Source organism: Urocitellus parryii, chromosome 6 (genome assembly GCF_045843805.1).
Source record: "Urocitellus parryii isolate mUroPar1 chromosome 6, mUroPar1.hap1, whole genome shotgun sequence".
Lineage (NCBI taxonomy): Eukaryota > Metazoa > Chordata > Mammalia > Rodentia > Sciuridae > Urocitellus > Urocitellus parryii.
Window position 1 is genome coordinate 91,773,957 of NC_135536.1, and position 24,352 is coordinate 91,798,308.

At 40.4% G+C, this 24,352-nt stretch overlaps 1 protein-coding gene across 1 annotated transcript in view; it reads left to right on the forward strand.

Moving 5' to 3' along the window:
• Positions 1 to 4,096: 4,096 nt before the first annotated feature.
• Positions 4,097 to 24,352, forward strand: part of Sord (sorbitol dehydrogenase) — a 35,147-nt gene continuing 14,891 nt past the window's right edge. The window contains exons 1-3 of the mRNA XM_026391319.2: positions 4,097 to 4,282; positions 17,416 to 17,449; positions 21,462 to 21,626. Coding sequence (XP_026247104.1) covers positions 4,217 to 4,282; positions 17,416 to 17,449; positions 21,462 to 21,626 — 265 coding nt within the window. The 5' untranslated portion in view covers positions 4,097 to 4,216. The remainder of the gene's footprint in view (positions 4,283 to 17,415; positions 17,450 to 21,461; positions 21,627 to 24,352) is intronic.

Below are 24,352 nucleotides of genomic sequence, written 5' to 3' on the forward strand. Positions count from 1 at the left end.
GGCCACGGCTCTTTTTTTTTTTTTTTTTTTTTTTTTGTGTGTGTGTGTGTGTGTGGTGCTAGGGATTGGACCCAGGGCTTTGTGCATGCAAAGCAAGCACTATATCAACTGAACTATATCCCCTGCCCAACAATAACCTTTAATTGGTCTCTTTGCTTCCATTTTTCCTGTACCATCAACATTGTCCCACTGCCACCAAGCACCAGTCTCTCCTGGATAGTTCTAGACCAAATTCTCTCTCTCTGCATTTAAAAATTTTATTATAATTAGTTATACATGACAGTAGAATGCATTTTGACGTATCTTACATAAACGGAGTATAACTTCTCATTCTTCTGGTTGTACATGATGTAGAGTTACATTCTTCTATCTACTCTCTACTATCATTTCTACCCCCGGTCCCTTCACTACCCTCTGTCTAATCCAAAGTACCTCTATTCTTCCCTAGGCCCACCCCCACCCCTTCCTGCTTATTATGGATTAGCATCCACATATCAGAGAAAACATTCAGCATTTGATTCTTTGGGATTGGCTTATTTTGTTTCATGCTCTCTTATTCTATTTTCCTAACCCTTTCTAAGGTTTTACTCTAGGTTTGTTAGCGAAAGTTATGTTAATAATTCCTAAGGATGACCTCTATTAATCTCATTCATTGCATAGAGATTTTTACTAATTTAACTTTCATTGATAATTATTTTTCAAGTTCTGTAAGAAACTTTCTGGGTTTCTGTTGACTTTAAAAAAAATACTATTATTTTTTAGTTGTCATTGGACACAATACCTTTATTTAATTTATTTTTATGTGGTGCCAAGGATCAAGCCCAGGGCCATTCTAGGTGGGCACTCTACTGCTGAGCCACAACCCCAGTCCTTCTGTTGATGTTTTTATTGCTTCTTTCTTTCTATTGTTGTAAATAACTGGGTTTGAGTAATTGCACAGTTGATGACTCCATGGAAAAAGCTAGAAATCAAGATTTTACAACTGATCTTTTTCACAAATCTGATCCTTTTACCTTAGTCTTGCCCATATTAGATAATATCATCTTTATTCATCCTGTTAGTTACTTCAGAAATCAAAATTTGGGAGTCAACCTTTCTACTTTGGAACACCTAGGACCTCTGGGCACACTGGTTTTTCTTGTTAGTACACTATGTAATCCAGACCTATCATAGCCCAGTATTTGTGGTGACAAGTTACTCTCCCTTCTTCTTGATATGTGGCCCCAGAGGATAGTATGATTTTTTTAGATTCCAAATAAGATTTCACAGCAGAAATTTACCAACGACTTGTTAAAGCTGTATTTAGTAGAGACAGTGTTTCAAAGTACTGTGATATTTGGGAAAATGAAGTAGGGGCCCAGAAAAGCTGTCCAAACAGGTTACCAACAAAGGAAAAGACAACATTCTAAGGCTTATTTAGTAAAATGTCTGCTCCTCATTATTACCAATGCTGGCCTCTGATGAGAAATTATGTTAAAATGTCACAAGTAGTTTAAACATTATAACAACTTGCTTTTTTGTTTTAAAAAATCAGATTCTTAAATTTACTTAGAATGAAATATTTCCTTTTTTTTTTTTTTTTTTTTTGGTAACAGGAATTGAACCAAAGGGTGCTTTATCACTGATTTACATCAGCCTTTTTTATTTTTTATTTTGAGACAGGGTCTTGCTAGGTTACTTAGGGACTTGAACTTGCAATTCTCCTGTCTCAGTTTCCTAAATTACTGGGATTACAGGTATGTGCCACTGCTCCTGCCTTTTTTGTTGTTGTTGTTGTTAATGGTGGCATTCTTATGACTTCTTTAAGTGCTCTTAGCTCTTCCCAGAAGTTTCTTTTTTTTTCTTTTCTCATTTGAGTTTTAGCATCACTTAAGTTATGCTTCTAACCTTGTATAATTTGTAAGCTTGTCTAGAATTAAGACCACCATTAACTACCACAAAAGTACCAAAGAATATATTTTTAAATTTTTTTTGTAGTTTGTAGATGGTCAGAATGCCTTTATTTTTTATTTTTCTTATTTTTTTATGTAGCACTAAGGATTGAACCCAGTGCCTCATATATGCTAGACAAGCACTTTACCACTGCAAAAGAATATTTTAATGCTACAATCTTTCCTACTGCTTGTAGAGTTTCTGCTGAAACGACTGAGAATTCAAGCTTGAAAATGAGGCAGAAAAAGGAAAGCATATTGTTCACCAGGATACTGTGGACTTATATTGATATATAACAAGTTGATTCAGAATACCAGAATTTTATTCCATTCTGTTCTTCTGGGGTTTTTTTCTTTCTTCTTCCTTTTATAATGCAATTAACTAGTCCCAGGTAAGACATTAAATTTTGTTTTATGAACTGTCATGGCTCCATTTAGATTTTTGTCTTTTTCTTGCAATTGGTATATATAACTTTTAGAGCTCTTATATTTGTAAGGCTTGGAGGGCTCAGATTTGAAATGATATCTTGGTTCCACTGTTTTTGTTTTAAACTAAAGCTATATAAAGCTTGTGAGTTGAATAAATTTCTGAATTTGAAAATGAAAAAAATCACTTTCTTAATTCTTATCAATTCACCCTGTACCTTTCTTATGAAAAGCTCTAGTCATAGAATATTTGTCTCTTTGCCCTCCAAATCTCTGCCCCCAGTTAGGCACAAACCTTCAAGATATTTTCAAAGTGTCACTGCTCAGGAGAAAACAAACACCACTATAAGTGTGTAATTGTGTTCTTATTCTAGAGAACACTGCTTTGGTTTTAGTTGTTTTATTTTCATAATTTAAGTCAAGAAATGTCTACTTCAAGCAGCCCTGAGTTCTTAAGTCATTCCTGGTGCCTTCTCCTTTAGCTTTACCCATCAGAACACATGCCTGGGAGATTGCAAGGGAACCCCACAAGACAAGCAGGGGAAGCTGGGTTCTGAATTCAGTGAGGGAATGAAGTCCTGAGCCTCATCTCTCTACAAAAGACCTGCTTAGCTGCTAAATGCAGGAGTTGCTGGAGGACCCAGCCAAGCACAGCTAAACCTTGTAGTAGGTCTCTCAAATCAATGGACCTGATTCTGTGAATAGTTCCATGCAAACCAAATGAAATAAAACTGTTTTGTTAAACCGTGTAACACTCTCTACCTTGCATCCTCTCCCTTGAGCCTCACATTTCCCTTTTTATCATTATTGATCCATCATCATCATCAAATGCTTTTTTAAGTTTCTGCATGGTACAGAACACTTTCCCTGGTTCTGGTTAAAAAAATGAGGTCTTTCCCTCAGTGGACCTCCAGTGCATCTGGGGAAGGGGTAACACTCAGTGAAAGTACAAGCTGTATTCCACAGGTTGGGCATGTGGTCAGTGCCACAGGGAGACATCTTCGAGGGTTGCAGCTCTGGGGAAAGTCCTCTGGAAGAGATAAGAAGATTGGTAGTGTGGCTGAAACAGGGAGGAATGAAGTCCTGACAATGCCCTCAAAGGAGTACTTTATAGCCGGGCTTGCCAGGAAGGGGCTCCCTCCCAGAGAGTTAACCCTCACTGTGTCCCTGAGAGGGGAGACCTTGAAGGAGCTTGAGTTTGTGCCTCAACTCTTCTTCAAATAGAAGCAGCAGTGCAGTTAAAAAGAAAGGTTCTCACAATTTCTGTTTCTTTATAAAGATGTATCAGGCCCATGGGATAAATCAGGCCCATAGTATGATGCACGAATTCATTCACTTATGCCTTGATGAGAGACTCTGTGCTGGGCACAGGGGACAAGGCGCCAACATGGATACTGCCATCAGTATAGCGCCTGTTTCACTAGATTTACTGTATAAGAATCTCCGTACTGGCCAAGAGAATCTGCATTCTCAATAGCTCCCCAAATTCCTGGTGCCCATTTTTCCTCAGCTAGCGTTTGAGCATGCCGGTTTGCTGGCTTTAACTCCGTAGGCTGCTTTCAGGGCAGCAAAGTCTGAGCCAAGCAGAAGAACAGTGCAGACAGAGGCAGGGGGCCTCGCGGATCTCTCCAGCTGGTGGTTCTGAGGGAGCTGGCAGCTCCGCCCCTGCACGCCAGCCCCGCCCCGGCTGTCAAGAACGAAAAGGCTCCGCCCCCGGCCGGCGCGCGCCGCCGAGACCAGGCCCCACCTCCCACTTCTAACCCCGGACCCTCTGCAGGGCAAAGACCAGAACCATCCACAGGACCCGTACAGCCAGAGGCCCTGCAGACTCCAGTACCACACGGGAGCTAGAGAGTGACATGGCGACGGCGGCCCAGCCCGAGAACCTCTCCCTTGTTGTGCACGGACCTGGGGACATTCGCTTGGTAAAAGAGGAAGGAGGGTGGGAAGCCTACTCGACCCTTCCTCACTCCTCTCTGAGCCCAGCAGGTCCCAGCTCTCCAGTTCCAGCCTAGCAAAGGCCCCTCACCTTAGGTGTTTGTTGAGCTGGTTACCACAGGGGTTAAAGTGGTGGTGGGGGTGAGGGTGGGGGTGGGGTAGAGGTAGTGATTAGTGGTTAACGGTTATCATTAAGGCAGGAATATTGTCTGTGCCTCTCTGAACTTAGCCCCGTGACTGGCACGTGGCCTATATCCAGGACTGTTGCAAATGAATTGAAGCCTTTCCCCTCCTTTGCCAGCTGCAGATTCATTGCACTTTTCCAGCTGCAGATTCATAGTCCACACTCTTGCCATTGCACTTTTCAGAAGAGATGCAAGAATGCTGCCTGGATTAGGACCTGCCCAGAACTGCTCTTCTGGGTAGAGCACAGGGTAGAAAGAGAAAAAAATGAGTGAAACTTCAATTTACTCTCCTTTGTGTGGGACTGACAAAAACCTCCCCTGCAGGATTATTATGATCTTGAGAATACCCAGCACTTATTAAGTGTTCAGAAAATGATAGCTTTGGCTGGCAGTGTAGATAATCGCCCTTAGTTCGTTTTCCAGTGATTTGCCTCTTTGATCTGGTTCCCTTGACCTTTTAGGAACTTTCTGTATACATCTGTTCTTTACACCCTGACTTCTGCCCTCTGCTAAGGGGACCAAAGTTCAGGGAGCTGCTGAATCAGCCCAGTGGTCATGCCACAGTTCCATTGACAAAGTCCATTTCAAATGGTCTGGGATAGCATTTGGCATGTGGACAGGTATCAGCCATCTTTATTGCTCCTAAGCACTTTCTTCCCTTCAAAGAACATGCACCAGGATCTAAATTGGAGAGACTCAGAAGATTATCAAGATTAATAGTAATTGACAGTTTAAGAATCTGTGATGGTCTCTCTAAAGAATGCAAACAGACTGAGTTTGGTGGTAGTTTTGTTCAAGACTCCCTTTAATGCCCTGTATATCTCCCTTCTATCTGTGTTAAGAATCCTTATCTGAAGGATTCTCTCCATTTCCTCTGTTGAAGAAAGTGCCATCCCCAAGTTGATAGGCTTGGTTAGTTAACAGAGCCAAGACAAGAATTCAGATGTTCAAACCCCCATTCTAATGCTGTTTCCTCTCATTTTGTAGTCTCCATCCAAGGTCCTGAATTAAAGTGACACTATTACTGTTTATTACAATAAATGCCTCATCAGGCATTATGAGGAAGGGAAATTGGTACTACTTTATATAGCTTTAGAGTGATTTCAGATGCAGTCCTTCAAACATTTATAAGAGGTTACCTTCCATGTGCCAGGCACTGGACCAGAACGCTGGAGGAAGAAAGCTCCCAAGTTTACTGAGGGAGACAGATAAGAAGTAAACTTTTGAAGTAAACAATGTAGCAATGTGAGGGCTTTGATGGTCATGGCAATGAGTAAAGGTCTCACTGGGAGTGGCCTTTAGCCCTTGGCCCTCTATCTGTTCAGAGCCTGCTTGAGGCCATGCACCTAATAAGTAGAAGCCATAGAATTACAACCCCAGGTTCTGCTTTGCCTTCACTCCTAAACTCATGCTTTCCCACTTCTCAGGCAGACTACCCCCCTTTAAGAGGGAGCTCACCTTAAATTTCCTCCATTGGTTTTGCATTAAGACCCACTCTGATTAGAATGGGGATTGGGTTGAGGTGACTGTGTTCTAACGGCTCTAAAAAACATGAGAATTTTATGTGCAGTTGTGGGACTGGTACATAGTAAAAGTGTTCAGGGGCATAACCAGGAGGACTCCCAGGTTTAGTTTTAAGACTTGCAAGTGCATGAGTAATTTACTAGTCAGAAGAATAGATTAAAATAATGAGATTAGCTTTGAAAATTTGAGTTTAAGATGTTTCCATGACAGATTACAGGTTAACTTTGAGTGGTTCCCTTGGATACAGGAATGCACCTACATCACAGGGCTGGTGATGTAGACTTAGGAGTCATTTGTTTCTCTACTGAGCATACTGCACCCATTCCCCAGGAGATATTTGGAAATGTATCAGGGGGTTTGGTTGCCACAATGATTGAGGGCAACAGCTGATAGATTTTGTTGGAATTTATTGGATTCACTGTCCTGCACAATAAAGAATTGTCCTATCCTAAATAGTGCTCTATTAGGAAATTGGGGATGGCTGAACAGAACATGTATAAGCAGAACATGTAGGGGGAGAAGGAAAGAAGCAGGAGACATTACCCTGGAGAAATACCCAATACTGGAGGGAAAGGGACATAAGGGTTGTCAGCAAAAACTAAGCAGAGGCCCATGCCTCCTCAGGGGTGACTACAACACAGCACAGGCTTTCTGGGCCCTTGTACTCCTTCCCAAGCATAGTTTCTCCCTGTTTCCTCCATAAGGCTCCTTCCTCCCAGTAAGGTATTTCTGCCTATCCACCCTCTTCTTTGAGGTGAATAGGCTCAGTGATCTGGGATTGGGTTGATGGTGCCAGTAATGAACCAGAGATAGAGACAGAAAGAAACATCATGGGGAATCTGTTCTCTCTATAGGAGAACTCAGGATTTCCTGAGCCTAATAATAGAGTAAGTCATTAGTGGCATTTGAAAAGCCATAGGCTAGGTTGAATATGAATTACAGAAGAAAAGACTGGGAAGGGGGAAGAATTGGAATGTCCCTCACCCCCAGCATTTTTTTTTTTTTCCTTGAGTACTGAGGATTAAACTCAGGGCTACTGCATGAATACTAGGGCAGCTGAGTTACATCCCCAGACCCTTTTTAAAAATTTTATTTTGAAAGAAATTCTCACTAAGTTGCCCAGGCCGGCCTTGAATTTGGGATTTAGAAGAGATCCCAAAAGCCTTCTCAGTAACTGGGATTATAGGTGTGCACCAACATGCCCAGCTGTTTTGCCTTTTTGGGATAAGACCACCAAACAATAGATTTAAAACTCTTTCACTCTGGGGAATTGAGGCCCAGTGCCCATTTAGGTGGATCAGGGGTTGGTCCCCTGATAAAAATGATCCTTGCCTCAAGAACTCATGTAAAGGGAGTTGTTTGGGGAAATTTCTATTCCTAAAACCTGAAGCAGGATTCTGCAGGGTTCTGAAGCAGGAAGGAGGGCTCAGCTTTTGCCAGTGCTGCCTTTCTGCTTCATGTAAAACCAGGAACCTGCCCATTCAGGGGGGTGGTTCTGTGGGAAAATGTGACCTGGGCCACTTCACTCTATCTAGTAGAAACAAAACCTTAACCCAGAATCCCTCTTGCCTGTGGAGAAGATATGACTCCCTTTTCTTTCTTGATGCAGTAGGGAGCTGCAGGAAACAAATTTGCCTGCTAGTTGGTTAGTGGTAACAGCAAAGAGGGAGCATTATAAGTTGTGTGGTAAATCAGAGAGAGAGAGAAAGGGAGGGAGGGAGGACATAAACATACTGAGAGATTGGCTGCGGTCTTTCATAATGAGGAAAATGAAACAAAATCTGAGATTTAAAACCTTCTGCTTCCCCTCCCCATTTTTTTTTATAAGAGGGAAAGAAGCATATCAGCTTTTTTTTTTAAGAGAGAGTGAGTGAGAGAGAGAGAGAGAATTTTTTAATATTTATTTCTAATATTTATCAGCTTTTTAAAAGAGAGAGTGAGTGAGAGAGAGAGAGAATTTTTTAATATTTATTTCTAATATTTATTTCTAGTTTTCAGCGGACACAACATCTTTATTTGTATGTGGGGCTGAGGATTGAACCTGGGTCACCCGCACGCATGCCAGGCGAGCGTGCTACCGCATGAGCCACATCCCCAGCCCCTCCCCTCCCCATTTTAAATAGAGAAAGTTTAAGGCTTCCAGAGAGTAGGAGGGAGAGGTGTGGAAACATTCATAAAGAAGCAAACAGCCAAGGGCTGGGGTTGTGGCTCAGCGGTAGAGCGCTCACTGAGTGCGTGTGAGGCCCTGGGTTCAATCCTCAGCACCACATAGAAATACATAAATAAAACAAAGGTATTGTGACCAACTTCAACTAAAAAATAAATATTAAAAAAAGAAGCAAACATCCAATCAGCAAACAATATCAGTTTGCTGAGGTCTTTAAATGGAAACAATAATAAGGTCAAAGCTAAGGTGAGGGATCAGAGTGGAATTTAGTTCTAGCTCTATTGCTGCAAGTTGTGTGATTGGACATTAAAAATATCTATTATTTTTTAGTTGGACACAATATCTTTATTTATTTATTTTTTTGTGGTGCTGAGGATCGAACCCAGGCCCTGCACATGCTAGGCGAGTGCTCTACCGCTGAGCCACAACCCCAGCCCCTGGACACAATATCTTTATTTTTATTTTTATGCAGTGCTGAGAATCGAACCCAGTGCCTCATACATGCTAGGTGAGCACTCTACCACTGAGCTACAGCCCCAGCCCCTAGAAAGTGCTTTTTATTGGGAAGTGAATTACTAATTCATGAAGCTGGGATATAAAACATTCAAATTAGTTTTTCTGTGCAGAATCTTTGTTTGGTGGTGGTAGGTAGGCTTTTTTTTATTTGTTTGTTTGCTTTTGGTACTGGGGATTGAACCCAGAGATGCTTTACAGATGAGTTATATATATATTTAAATTTTTACATTTTGAGACAGGGTTTCACTGAGTTGCTGAGACTGGCCTCAAATTTGTGATCCTTCTATTTCAGCCTCCTGAGTTGTTGGGATTACAGGTGTGTGCCACCATGCCCAGCAATGTGCTATAATTTTAATGCTCTAGGGTTTGCTAGAATGGTAAGGAAACTAACAAAAGGGGATTAACATTTTGAGTGCCTACTACATTCCGTGCATGTCCTGGGACTTTAATACAGTGCTTCATGAATTTCTATGATGAAAGTTTCAATTTTATTTGTATTTCCAGGTAACCATGGACTGATGCTTGCATTGGCTGCACTTGGATATAGTGTAGTATCAGACTGCTATAACCATTTTTAAGCGTACCTCTCCACTTCTTTATGTATTGCATAAATAAATAACAGTTCATCATAAGTAACAGTTCATGGACCACTTCTAAGTGCATGTTATATCCCTTCTTCCTGAAAATCAGCTTTTCTTCAATTTCAGGCATGAACATCTGGACAGGGAGAAGAATGGGAATAAAACAACTTCCCCATTCCAGGGACCTGAGCACCCTGGAGGGGAAGTAGTCAGATTTTTGTTTTATGATTAGTTATATGAATAGATGGCAGGGTAAAGGAAAAATAATTATGAGTTGATATTGTTTAATTATAACAGAGAAAATAATGCATCAACATCAAATTTAGAGATTAATCAGAGTTCTTGAAGATATTTCTTGAGATTTTGCCCTTTGAGGAAATGTAATATACTCCATGTCAATAGTTTTAAAAAACAAGACAATTCTGTATCTAATACAACACATTAAAAGTGTCCTGTCCTTGCCACTTATGCTTTACTGTTAGGATTTTTGAATGAGGAGAATGGGAATGCTTCTAGGCATCATGCATCATGTGTCTTTTTTTCCTTGCGGTGCTGGGGATCAAACACAGGATCTTCATGCATGCTAGGCAAGTGCTCTGCCACTGAGCTATATCTCTAATCCTTACATCATGTCTCTTTTCCTGATTAGTTTTGCAATTAGTGGACAGCCAGCTACTTCTATATAAACAGATTAAAGGGCACTGATAGTCCTAATGAGCAGTTGAGAGATCACCTGGAGGGAGAAGAAACAGGCTGCTTAACCCTTTAGTATCTGAACTAATCTTATCAGTCAGAGGTAATTTCCAGTGATAACATAATCCCAAACTTCTTCAGTAACAGGGGAGTTAAGTAGTAGCAAATAGCCCAAAGAAATCCCCTCTCTTTATCTAAATTGTTTCAACAATAAAACCAGATAAACAATTTCAAATTCAAAAGAGGAAAATAAGTCCAGCAAATTGCCATCTCTGTCAGCTGTTATGAAAAGGCAATGCCTTTGTCTGTAAAAGGCCAGGAGACACAAAGCTAACATTTTTCCCCTCAAAGCAGCAGGAACAGTAAACAATGTCAGTAGTAGGATTTTAACATTCTGTAAAAGTAACTCTATTCTTAGGGGAGAAACTAGAATTATGGGTGTGGGGGAGATTTCTAAAATTGCATGACAAATTAAGAAGAAGAAATAGGTACATATATGCAGTATTGGCATCCAACTTAGAAGTCTCTGAGCATGGATATTAAAGCTAGAAATTTCCCCCCAACCAGATTTTTTTTTTTTGCTGCTGTATATTTATTAATCTATTTATTTTTAAAAGTTTTTATTCTAATTTGTTATATATGACAGCAGAATACATTACAATTCATATTACATATATAGAGCACACTTTTTCATATCTATGCATGTATATACAAAGTATATTTATACCATTCGTGTCTTCTTCATACATGTACTTAGGGTAGTGATGTTCATCTCATTCCACCATCTTGTTTTTACCCCCTTGCTCCCTCCCTCGCCTTTTCTCTATCTGGAGTTTGTCTAATCTTCCCATGTTGCCCCTCTCAACCCCGCTGTGAATCAGCCTTCTTGTATCAGAGAAAACATTCGACATTTGTTTTTTGGGATTGGCTAACTTCACTTAGCATTATATTCTCCAATTCCCTGCCTGAAAAATGCCATGATTTTATTGCTGAGTAATATTCCATTGTGTATATATATACCACATTTTCTTTATCCATTCATCTACTGAAGGGCATCTAGGTTGGCTCCACAGTTTAGCTATTGTGAATTTGCTGCATTAAACATTGATGTGGCTGTGTCCCTATAGTATGCTGTTTTTAAGTCCTTTGGGTATAGACTGAGGAGTGGGATAGCTGGGTCAAATGGTGATTTCATTTCCAGTTTTTCAAGGAATCTCCATACTGCTTTCTATATTGGCTGCATCTATTTGCAGTACCAACAGCAATGTATGAGTGTGCCTTTCCCCCACATCCTGGCCCACTCTTATTGTTGTTTGTATTCTTTATAGCCACCATTCTGACAGGAGTGGGATGAAATCTTAGAGTAGTTTTGATTTGCATTTCTCTAATTGATAGAGATGTTAAACATTTTTTCATATATTTGTTGATTGATTGAATATCTTCTTCTGAGAAGTGTCTGTTCAGTTCCTTGGCCCATTTATTGATTGTGCTATTTGTTTTTTTGGTGTTTAGTTTTTTGAGTTCTTTATATATTCTAGAGATTAATGCTCTATTTGATGTGTGAGGGGTAAAGATTTGCTCCCAAGATGTAGGCTTTCTAATCACCTCACTGATTGTTTCTGTTGCCGAGAAGAGGCTTTTTAGTTTGAATCCACCCCATTTATTAATTCTTGATTCTAATTCTTGTGCTATAGGAGTCTTGTTAAGGAAGTAGGGGCCTAATCCTATATGATGGAGATTTGGACCTACTTTTACCCTAGTAAGACATGGGGTCTCTGGTTTAATTCCTAGGTCCTTGATCTACTTTGAGTTGAGTCTAAAACCAGATTTAATTTTTTTTTTTTTTTGGTAGATGGACTCAATACTTTTATTTATTTATTTATTTATTTTTATGTGGTGCTGAGGATCAAACCCTGGATCTCACACATTCTAGGCAAGTGCTGTGCCATTGAGCTGCAGCCTCAGCCCCTCAACCAGATTTACACAAAGAAACATTGAGAACTGGGGAAAATATGTTCAAATTTTGCAAAGTGATGTTCACTTCAACAACTTAAAAACAGATGCTGAATAAATGTGTCTCTAAAAAAAAGTAAAAAACATATAAATATTCAATTACAAAGACCTGAGCACAGTAAGTACTTAATAAATGTTTTAATAGACCAGAGCATCCAACAGAGCTCAGAGATTTCATATTTTTGCTTAAGATAAAGATCCTCATAAGAAATTAATGGTTATGATCTTATATGTTTAGTTAGAAGGAAATTTTTACACGTTTATCACTGCTGAGAAGTAAATAGTTCCTTAACTATCCTGTGTGGATTCAGTGCTAGGTGGAAGGAAGTTTCAAGAAGTAGTTACCTTACTAGTCTGGTATGACAGGGAAGGTTTCTTGTAAGAGATGATGACTGAGCACCAGTTCTAGGAATACAACTGCCTATTGGACAGACCCATTTGGATGTCCCTAGACCCCTCATTTCAACACATCCAAACCTAAGTCTCCCTGAGTTCCCACAGGAATTAGGATGCCTCACTTTCAGTTCACTTCCTATGTCCTGTGAGATCTTGAAGGAGAGGGAAAAAAGGCTCCCTTGTGAGGGTGACCCAGTGTAGGGTTTGGCAAGATTGGAGGTAAGATGGAGACATAGTGGCTGCCATGTGAGTGGTATAGGGCCACTGGGGACTGCAAGCATATTTGCATTTTAGAAAGATTGTTACAGCAGAACAAAGACTAGATGGAGCTGGGAGAGCCTGGGCAGGGAACCAGCTCAGTGGACTTTGGAGAGTATCCAACCCCCTACTTTGACCCCCTACTTTGAGTGTGCCAGGACCAGCAGCTAGAACAAAGCCTCTTATGACAAAACAATCAATTGGGAAATCTTTGGATTTCCCTCAAAACACCCTTCAAGTACTCAATGGAAAGGGAATATGGAGGGAGAAGGAAGCAAAACAAGGTCTCCTGTTTACTGTAAGCATGCAGGACAGCCCCACAAGGCTCACAGGAGGCCTGGCATGTGGGAGCAGGTGTCAGAGATGCTGCTGAGGACCTGGGGCCAGGCTGCTGACTTCCTCACACTCTGCCCTGACAGCAGGAGGGGGTGGCTTTATCCTTTTTCTACAACTGTCAGAAGCAAGACTAAAAACACTGCTGGCATCTTAACTTCACTTTCTTCTGAAGACTGGGGCCTTTCAAAGAACAATCAGACTTCTCTAAAGTTGGCATAAAAACAATGGGAATACAACTTTTCCCCCCAAACAATTTAAAGTACTTTTCAAAGGGGCAAGGTTATCCACAGTTGGTTCAACCATAGTGTAAGGTAATTATGGAAACAGAACTTGGTTATTTCCTTTTTTCCTCTTTCCACATATTCTATTTGTTGCATTAAAGTGGTACAAAATGATGGACTTTGTTGCTACATATTCGTAAATGCACGCAATATAACAATATACTTTGGCCAATATCACTCCCCAGTCCCTCCCTCCTCCCACCTCCCACATCCCACGTCCTGGTCCCTTTCCTCTACTGATCTCCCTTGATTTTCATAAAATCCCCCCCATCACTTTTCCTTTTTCCTCTGTAGCTTCCACATATGAAGGAAAACATACAACCCTTGACCTTCTGAGTTTGACTTATTTTCCTTAACTTTTCAAGTTTGACTTATATGGCATAACATAATGGTCTCTACAGAACTTTGTTATTTCTTTTGTTTTTCTTCCTTTCTTCCTTCCTTCCTGCACTGGGGATTGAATCCAGGGCTTGGTGCATGCTACGCAAGTGCTCTGCTACAGAGCTACATTCCCAGCCCTGTTATTTCTTTTGCAATAAGACTGAACTTATGTACTATGAGTTGGCTCTCCTTTTTATGGTTATCTTTGTTATACAGAAGAGGAAATTGAGGGCACAACAAGGTTACATAACTGCCAGAAGTACATGCAGGTGCCAGGGAGCCTGCAATACACGTGGACAGGTGATTCCAGAGTCTGATTTTTCATGGTCCCACTCAGGTTGGCTGAAGGAGGGAAAAGGCATGTTCCCCCGATTTCTCCTTGTATTGAGGCAGTGGCTGCAATGCATGCAAGACTTTGAGGGAATGAATTCAGTTGTACTGGTAGAAGTGGAGAAACTGTGGCCAATAAGGGTACATTTAGGATTATTTGCAAACATCTATTTAGGGAAGGCGAGATAACATTTAGGATGAAAGGAGCACCTGGCATGATCCTATGTGTCCAGAGAATTTTTCCCTGAGTATTTCCATGAGTTACTGTGTAAGGCAGGGCGCCAGGGGGTGAGTGAGCTTAAGGAGAAGAATAGAAGGGAGAATATGTATGAGATCCAGACAGGATTTTGTTATTGTTGTTGTTTCTTTGTCCTGGGGTTGAACCTAGGGTCACTTACCACTGTGATACATCTCTAGTTCTTTTTTAAAGTTGCTTAGGGCCTCACTAAGGTGCTGGGACTAGTCTCGAACTTGCAATATTCCTGCCTTGGTCTCCCCAGTAACTCCAATTATAGGCAAGTCCCATGATGTCTGGCTTCAGATAGGTATTTCTAACTTGAATTGAAAAGTGCAGAATGGGATGTAGCTCAGCGGAAAAGGGTTTGCCTCATCTGTGCAAAGCCATCGATTTGATCCCCAGCTCCAAAAAGAAAAGACAAAAAGAAAAAAGAAAAGACAAAAAAAAAAAGAAAAGTATTGGAACACTAACATAACTACAGTAAAGAAGTTACTCAGTTCTTTTTTACCTTCTCATTACTATCATTCACAGAAAGGTAAGAAATCCTATTTAGGAAAACTTGAATGTGTCTAAGACTTCAAAACATTTTTTTTTTAAATTTCTTGCAGTGCTGGGGTTTATATCTAGAGCCATGTACATGCTAGGCAAGCGCTCTACCCCTGAGTCACACCCCTAAGAAGCCTTGGGAGATAAGAAATTGGGTAAATGAAAGCATATCACCACTGAAATCTAAGACTGAAAAAGAGATTAAGTAAATGGGATTTTAACCAACATCATGCCAAGAACCACAATAAAAAAGCAAGGATTTTTAGTAATCTGTATGACAACTTTGTAAAACCTATGGGCTCCACAGTGGTGCTTAGACAATATTTATACATTTATGGGCTGATCTTAATATGGGCTTGTGCTCAGGTAGCATGTCTTCTGTAGATGAGAGGCAGTAAACAAGCCTGAATTATAAAGGTGATTAGAGTTAGCAAGAAAGAGAAGGGTAAAGAAAGGGCAGCAGTACAGGGAAAGTATTTGAAGTTCTCCATGAAGTGTTTCTGCTACCAAGGAAAAAACAAGTTATTAGCACAGCACCATCTAGTGCCTGGAGAAGTTACTGTAGGTTTTTCAGAGAGGTAAGAGCAAAGGGCTTTTTCAGAGATTAGAGATCATTTCAGTGACCGAGGGCTTACTTGGTTCACCCAACTATTGCTCTGAATTTGAATCTCCCTAACTCCCCACCCCAAATGCAGTATTCAAACTTAAAACAGCTAGAGGCAAGAATATGAAGATTAAGCTCTAATCGTCTCTCAGTGCCTGGGAGTTTGCCTAATAACACAATTGGTGGAAGGGTAGAATACTGTTCCATGTTTGTCTTTAGTTTCAATTTAACTTGCAGTTTAAAATTTCACCCAATATAACAGAAACAACTTTACATAATATTTTCTGATATATAATGTCAGATGTGAACTGGGTGTGGTGGCACATGCCTGTAATCTCAGTAACTTTTGGGAGGCTGAAGCAATAGGTTCATAAATTCAAGGCCAGCCTCAGAAACTTGGTGAGACCCTGTCCCAAAATAAAAAAGTAAAAGGGCTGGAGATTATAGCTCAGTGGCAGAGTGTCCCTGGGTTCAATCCCTGTATTTCAAGGAAAAAAGTCAGATATGAGACCAGTGACTCCATTGGGGAAGGTTTTGGTGACAGTTATCCTAAAATGGCCATTTTTAGATGGAATTCCTTCTTGACTGCCTGCCTTCTTTCCTTCCCTTCTTTTCTGATTCTTCTTTCTTTTGTCCTTCCCTTCCCTTTTAAAAATTGAGGTTAAAAACAAAACAACCAAAACCTGTTTTATCCATCTTTCTTCTACATCAGATTATTTTTTTGTTTGTTTGTTTTTTGGTGCTGCTGGAGATTGAACCCAGGAGTACTCCACCACTGAGCTACACCCACGGTCCTTTTAAAAAATTTTAAATTTTGAGTCAGGGTTTTGCTAAATTGCCTAGGATGGCCATGAATTCGACAATCCTCCTACCTCAACCTCCTGAGTAGCTGAGATTATAAATATAATCCCACTCCTGTTCAGATTGCTTCCCGCCCCAGTACTGGGGCTTGAACTCTGTAGCACTCAGCCACTAAGCCATATCTCCAGCCATATTTTATATTCACTGAGTTGCTTAGTGCCTCACTCTTGCTGAGGTTGGTTTTGAACTTGTGATCCTCCTGCCTCAACCTCCTGAGCTGCTGGGATTACAGGTGTGTGCCACTGTACTGGCTCAGATTGCTTTTTTGTTAATATTTATTTTTTTAGTTTTAGGTGTACACAATATCTTTATTTTATTTTTATGTGGTGCTGAGGATTGAACCCAGTGCCTCACACATGCTAGGCGAGCACCCCACCACTTGAGCCACAAACCCAGCCCTCAGATTGCTTTTTGAACCTGTGAGAGTATTCAAAATGCAGGTCCTCTATGTTCCCAAGAGGCCTCTAAAACTCTACCCAGGAGGTTTGGAAGATAGATTACCAGCTATCAGTCTGTGTGCTAATATAAAGGGAAAGGGATGGCAGCATAGACACTCTCCTGTCTTGAGATAACAGTCCTCACATGCACCTGCTAGAAATGCTCTCATCCTTTCCTTATAGGAGTTTGCCAGAAACAAACATATCTAAGAATGTGTTTTTCCAGGATAGATGATTCTGATATGGAAAGCAGATCCAGAGACCCAGAAGCAGCCCAGATTTCCTTTATGCCTGAGGGCACATCTAGCAGACCTTTTTCTTAGTCCTAGGCAAGTTGGGTGGGTGGATGAGGTCATAAATTAAAGTCAGCTCTTCCTGGGCCTGAAGTTCTCTACCAGAATTGGGCCTTTGGCTTTAGGGCAGTTGGCAGTTTCCCTGGGAGGGAACCCAGCATCAGAACAGTATCCCATCCTGTGACATGACACTGGTGACAGCCAGTGTGGTTCTCTGTAAGATTGTGAACATATGATGTATGCCATTGTTTGGATCATTTGCTCTGTTAGAAAAGTGGTGAAGAGCTGGGTAGGTTTTTCTAGCCTGCCATTCGATGAGCCCTTCAGTATACACCTACAGCCCAGCAGCAGTATGGTCTGAGCTTATGTTAATTTTGTGAAAACTCAATGAAACTCCACTTTAACTTTTTAATAATGGAAAGTGTTCATAAGGTAAAGTTATTATTCAAGCTAAATGACTTTTTCTTTTTCTTTTTTTAGGAGAACTATCCCATTCCTGAACCAGGCCCGAATGGTAGGTCCTTGCAAAACTGAACTGGTATTTTTTTCCTATTGTTTATGTTGGAGACATGTGCCTTATTTCCCTGCCCCACTTTTTTCCTACCATTTATTACTTTTGCCTTCATTAAAAACAAACCAAAGACTATGCATTTGTTAGGCTGAGAACCTAGTCTGTTTTCTACAACATGACTAGATGGGTAGGTTTATCTTGACTGCTACATTAAATAAAAGAAACATTAACAGAACTAGAAAAAAATTATATTAGCTGGGCATGGTGGCACACACCTGTAATATCTTCGATATAGGAGGCTGAGGCAGAAGGATCATAAGTTCAAGGCCAGCCTCATCATCCTAGGAAGCTACTTAGCAAGACCTTGTCTCAAAATAAAAAATAAAAAGATCTAGGATGTAACTCGGTAGTAAAGTGTCCCTGCATTCCATCCCCAGTATCAAAAAGTAAATAAATATGTAAAGAAAATAAAAATTTACTGAATCATATTACTGACTTGTCTCAGGGAGTTTTTGATGCAAAGTGCATGAACCCAAGGCAGAATTGTTCCTCTTTTAACTTAATGACCAATTACCCTATCTACCACATTGGTATTGCCAAATCATGTCTTAACCCTAGCCCAAACATTGAAAAGCAGTCTACGGAACTTGATCTTTTAATTAGCAAAGAGAGCATCTTGCTAGTTAGTATTCCCATGAAGGCCAGTGGAGCACTCTAAGCCTTTCTGTCAGGTGGCTGGGGGAGGGGTTGCAAGGAGCCCTGCCCCCTGCCTAAATCAACCAAGTACTGAAAGTGAGCACACTGGGGCAGGGCTCCTGCACCTTTGCTCTACTCGTTGCAGGCCTCTCAGTGGGTGAGCCCTCAGGGTGAGCTGACACATTTCCTGGTGTGGCGTCTACCTGGGGTGGTCATGCCGCCCAGTTGCCTAGGGAAGATCCCTGCTGATTGTTTTCTGATCTCTCCCATCTCCAGAATCCTACTTATTTATAATCTGCAGGACCCTGAAGTAAGGCTGGGAATAGTGGGCTAGAGTATCTATAGATGGGTCATACCCAGCCAAATAGGCCCCCTTTCTGTTTGTCCTTGATGAGTTGGGATATCCTCCCCCACCCTGCCACACCTCATCCCAGAACTGCAGCCTCTGTGTGAACATCAGATTGAAGGCAGCTTTCCTGGTGGCTCTAGAGGTTTGCTACTCAAAGGTCGGTTGAATTTATTGACTTTCAGTGATAAGATACAGTCAATAGTTCTTTCTATCAGTGTTTAGCAAGTGGTGTATTTTCAGGGTTTATAGAGTCATACCAAGATATCATGTTCAGAGAAGTGAAGGAGGCACCTCACTGTGTCCTGATATGTTGGTATTGATATGTTGGTTCCAGAGGTGGCCAAACAAGGGCCATACATCTTGCATTCAGAAGGATCCCAGTATAGCTTCTCTCTGAATCTTTCCTCATTTTCTTGTCTCTTGCTATGCTTGAATTGGAAATGGGAAAGAACATATTTTAGTGAGCACCCTAGCAAGTCAGATCTAATCTCTTGCTACAAATTGATGACTTCAAAAGAGAAAACTCTAAGATAGTTATCCTAATTCAAATGTTTCCCTAATTTTTTGGGGGTGGGAGGTGAGTATTGGGGATTGAACCAAGAGGCACTTAACTACTGAGCCACATGCCCAGTCTTTTTAATTTATTTTATATTTTGTACTGGGACGGAACCCAGGGGTACTTAACCACTGGACCACATCCTCAGCCCTTTTTTTCATATTTTATTTTGAGACAGAATTTTGCTAAGTTGCTAGGACCTCTCTAAGTTGCTAAGGCTAGCCTCGAATTTGTGATCTTTCTGCCTCAACTTCCTGAGTTGCTGGGATTACAGGTGTGTACCACCACATCTGGCTTCCCTACCTTTGATCTCAGAATTCACCCCGCTATTTCTTTCTCTGTTCATGAAAACCAAAGATGAAGAATGTTCTTGAGCCACATCTGCTGGATTTTGCCAATAGTTTTTTTTGTCAACTTGGCTAGGGTATGGTGCCCAGTTGTTTGGTTGGTTAAACACCAGTCCAGATGTTGCTGTAAAGGTATTTTTTAGGTATATTTAACATCAGTAAATTTTGAGAAGACCAGATTGTTCCCCACAATGTGGGTGAAGCTCACCCACTCGCAAGAGTAAAGACTGGGCTTTCTTTCTTTTATTTTTAATATATATATTTTAAATATATATTTAAAATATATATTTTATATTTATATATTTTTAAATATATAAATATATGTGTCAGCTCACCTCAGGGTGAGCTGACACATTTCCTGGTGTGGCGTCTACCTGGGGTGGTCATGCCACCCAGTTGCCTAGGGAAGATCCCTGCTGATTGTTTTCTAATCTCTCCCATCTCCAGAATGGGAAAAAAATTATATTAAACTTGGAAAACTGACAACAACAAGATAGTGTTGGTCTCCACACATGTGAACCTTACCTTCCATAAGTTGACATAGTTTGTGGCAAGGGCAGTGTGTAAAGTGTCTGAAAGCATAGCAGAGCTTTAGGGTCTCGGTCTTTCTAAGGCAGAGCTTTTTCTTGGGGAGAAATTTGTAATGCGGTCAGCTCAGTCAGACCAAGTCTGTAATCCTTTAGTGCTTATTTAAGCAGAGAGGCTCAGTAGTATCATTATCTTAAACTTGGAAAACTGACAACAACGATACCACCAAATCCCACTTTGTTCAAACCCTTGGAGGGAAATGCCATTTGAAGTCTTTGGATGATTTAAGTAAAGCTGCGGTTTTTTAGAAAACAAGAAACATGAGGAACTCAGTCTGGTAGCTCACCATGGATTGTCAAGCTGAGATTCTGTCAGGCTTATTCTTTTGGATAAATAAGAATCAGATAGAGTAGTAATTGTCTGGAAACAGTTACCTCCTGAAAAACAGTTTGTTCTTTTAAGAAGTTGACACATTTCTTCCTCCTAATAATATCTTATTTACACTGTGATTATTTGTTGGGGTTCTCCAGACAAACAGAACAAATAAGATATGTTATGTATGTATATGTATGAGTGTATATATAGAGGGGGGGAAAGGGAGAAGAAGAGGGAATTTTATTTTAAAGAATTGGCTCATGTGATTGTGGGTGTGGGGACTGACAAATTTGAAGTTGGCAGGGCAGGGCAGCAGACTACAAACTCAGGCAGGTTTCTTCTTCCTCTTCCCCTTTCTCCTCCTTTTCCTTCTTCTCCCTATCTCCTCTTCCTTATCCTCCTCTTCTTCCCCCTCCCTTCCTCTTTCCTCCTTCCTTCTTCCTTTGCAGTACTGGGGGCTGAACTCAAGGCCTTGCATTTGTAAGGAAGGTGCTCTACTATGAGCTACAGTCTCAGCCTTTTCAATTTTGAGTTAGAGTCCTGCTAAGTTGCCCAAGCTCCCCAGCTCAGGCACGTTTCTATGTTGCAGTCTTGAGGAGAAATCTTTTCCTTTAAGAAACTCCAGGGGCTGGGGTTGTGGCTCAGTGGTAGAGTGCTCATCTAGTGCGGTGAGTCACTGGGTTCGATTCTCAGCACCACATAAAAATAAAATAAAGTTATTGTGTCCACCTATAACTAAAAAATATATATTAAAAATAAAAGAAAGAAAGCCCAGTCTTTACTCTTGAGAGTGGGTGAGCTCCACCCACGTTGTGGGGAACAATCTGGTCTTCTCAAAATTTACTGATGTTAAATATACCTAAAAAATACCTTTACAGCAACATCTGGACTGGTGTTTAACCAACCAAACAACTGGGCACCATACCCTAGCCAAGTTGACACATAAAATCACCCATCACATACAGTTCACTTGTTCTGTGGAAACTCTTCTATCTTGCCAGACTTAATCAGGATTGCTGTTCCTCTTGTTTTCCTCTGTGGTCTAAATTTTGTACCTGGACCCCGCCTGTCTTTTATCCAGAGAGAAATCATTAGGGCTCATCAAAGTGATACTGGGGTTGTTTTTTTCCCTCACTTTTTTCTCCTTCTCCTTTCTCTTATCAGAAGTGCTGTTGAAGATGCATTCTGTTGGAATCTGCGGCTCAGATGTCCACTACTGGCAGCATGGTCGAATTGGGGATTTTATTGTGAAAAAGCCAATGGTGCTGGGGCATGAAGCTTCAGGAACAGTAGTAAAAGTGGGATCATTGGTAAAGCACCTAAAACCAGGTCAGCAAAATCCTTCAGCTAACTGATACATGTATTCATTCCACATAATATTTGTGTGTGCTTCCTCTTGACCAGGCACTCTGTTAAGCACTGAGCACAGCAATGAACAAGATAGTGTTGGTCTCTACACATGTGAACTTACCTTCCACAGCAGGAGACAAACCTGGACAAACAGGTCCTTTGTGGCAGTGTTAAGGGCAGTGGAAGAGAATGCAGGGTGTGATCAGCATGTCTTACCTAGATCTCTGGCTCCTTTGGAAAAGATGCAGTTTACCCAATACCTGAAGCCAAGTGAGAAATAAACCAGATAAAGAGGTAGAGAAAATGTTCCAGGAACAAAAGCCACAAACTACCTCCGTGTGCTGAGAATCAAGGCTTTAGATAGAATCTTTGATTTTTTTTAAAAAAAATATGTCTTTTAGTTGTGGATGAATCTTTATTTTTATTTATTTATTTTTATGTGGTGCTAAGAATTGAACCCAGTGCCTCACACATGCTAGGCAAACCCTCTACCACTGAGCCACAACCCCAGGCCCAGGAATCTGTGATTTTTATTGGAGGATTGGGAAATAACCAATATTTTCCCTAGATTTGCTTAATTCATTCTGCCTGAGGGGAGGAATTTTTAGCTGTGGCAGACTATGTTGTTCCCTTACCAGTGAACTAAATCCTAATTGTCTTGACATACCCAGTTGTTAGCTTTAACTTTCCTTTGCTAACAAAGTCATTATGTCCTGGAGATGATGTCAGATCACTTGGAGGAAGGCAGTGATTAGCAGTATGTGCCATCTTGTGTTAGTCATAAGAGCCTCTAAGCCACATGGAGGGGGATTGGCAAGATCAGAAATTATACATGTGTCCCACTTAGTATTCTTAGAACAGGGCCTCCCTTCATCATTAGTGGAAGCTGAGAAAACTATAGTGTTACAGGGTTTTCCTAAAGTTGAAAGTCCATAAATTCCAACAATCTCTGATGACTGGTTCTTATGAGACCAGGTCTCTAAATGTAAGTTAAAGCATGGAATGGGGTCTGCTAAATGTAAGTTCTAACAAGTGTTTAGTCCAGGTCCAGTGTTGTGCCAGGTGCTTTAAGAGAGATAAGAAAAGAAAATATATGATTCCTAGAGCTTAGATCTAGTTAGGGAGACCAGACCTTAGGACTTATACCAGTACCAACAAGTAGAGAACAAGACTCTGGCCCTAGAAGTCAAAGGGCAATTGCTATAAGCAGAGGTGGTTGAAGAAGGTGCCTGGAGAAGATAGGTCTTGGAGCTGGACATGTGATAGTAACAATAATAAGAAGGTCAGTATTTTTGATTTGCTATTCATTAATCTCCAAGTTAAACATTTAGAGACAATTATTTATTTCATTCTTGAAACCAGTCTATGAGGTAAGCATTATTATGCTTATTAGTAGATGAAGAAATTAGAGCTTGATTTTTGTCCCAGGGACACACACTGGTTAGTCTCAGAGCTGAAATTCTCACCCTGTTCTTTCTGATCCTAGAGCAAGTACTCAGAACCATCAGGCTGCCCAGCACCTTTAGATTTAAAGAAGATTTTGTATTTGAGTCAGTGAAGAGGTCATAAAATACTATTTTGGTTAAGAGGAACAGAACAATGAGATTACAGAGGCTATAGTAACTAACCTGTCCGGGTTGCTTATATGTCTCTTTTTTCAGAGCAGTTGTTTTTGGTTGGGGAGTTAGTGGAGATGATAAAATTGCATAGTTTTTATCAAATTCCTCTTTAAAAAACACCATACAACTCTGAATTGTATTATTATAATGTAAAATAATTATAGTAGTAAATTATTACAGTAATAATTTATTCAGTAATAAAATTGAACAATACCTGATCATGGAAAACCTTGAATGTCAAGTTGGAGACATCACCCTTAATGGTATAAATTGCAGAAAGTTCACTGGGCAGCAGAGAAAGTATAGGGAGTCAGAGAGGGAGAAGGAAGAGACGTACAGGTGAGGAATGCATTATAATGGTCTCAAGGGATTTCTGTGAGTACTTTTTTTTTTTTTAGAATACAAAGCTTTTATTTAAAATGATTCATGAGCTAATTTTTCCCTCCAGGGTTGCTATACCACTGAGTACATTATTGTAAGCGCTTTTTATTTTTTATTATAAGATAGTGTCTCACTGGTTGCTAAGACTATGATTGCAGGCATGTGCCTCTGCACCTTGCTCATATGCTAATTTTGATTTCAAGTTCTAATCAACTAATCCTAAGAGAAGAAAACTACTCATTGAATATTTCTTAATATTTATTTACATAATGTAAACTGATAAATCTAAGGCATGGAAATATTTCTAATTCATATATAATCTAACTATCTTTTTAAAAAATATCTTTATTTATTTATTTATTTTTTAATGTGGTGCTGAGGATGGAACCCAGGACCTCACATTGCTAGGCAAGTGCTCTACCACTGAGCCACAACCCCAGCCCCCTAATCTAACTATCTTATAGTTTGAAATTCCTCTGCAATAATGCCAGTTCAGATAATTATAATGATAAATACAATAAAAACAAGTGTCCTACTATTATATATTACTGTCACCATTATTACCATCACTGCTACTAATGAACACCAGATGTTTAATAGGATCTACACTATTCCATGGATATGTTGTGTTGTGTTCCTGGCGACTTAAATACTCAGGGGTCACTCCAGGGAAACTGAAATAATTGGGCTGTGTGAAATAACCAC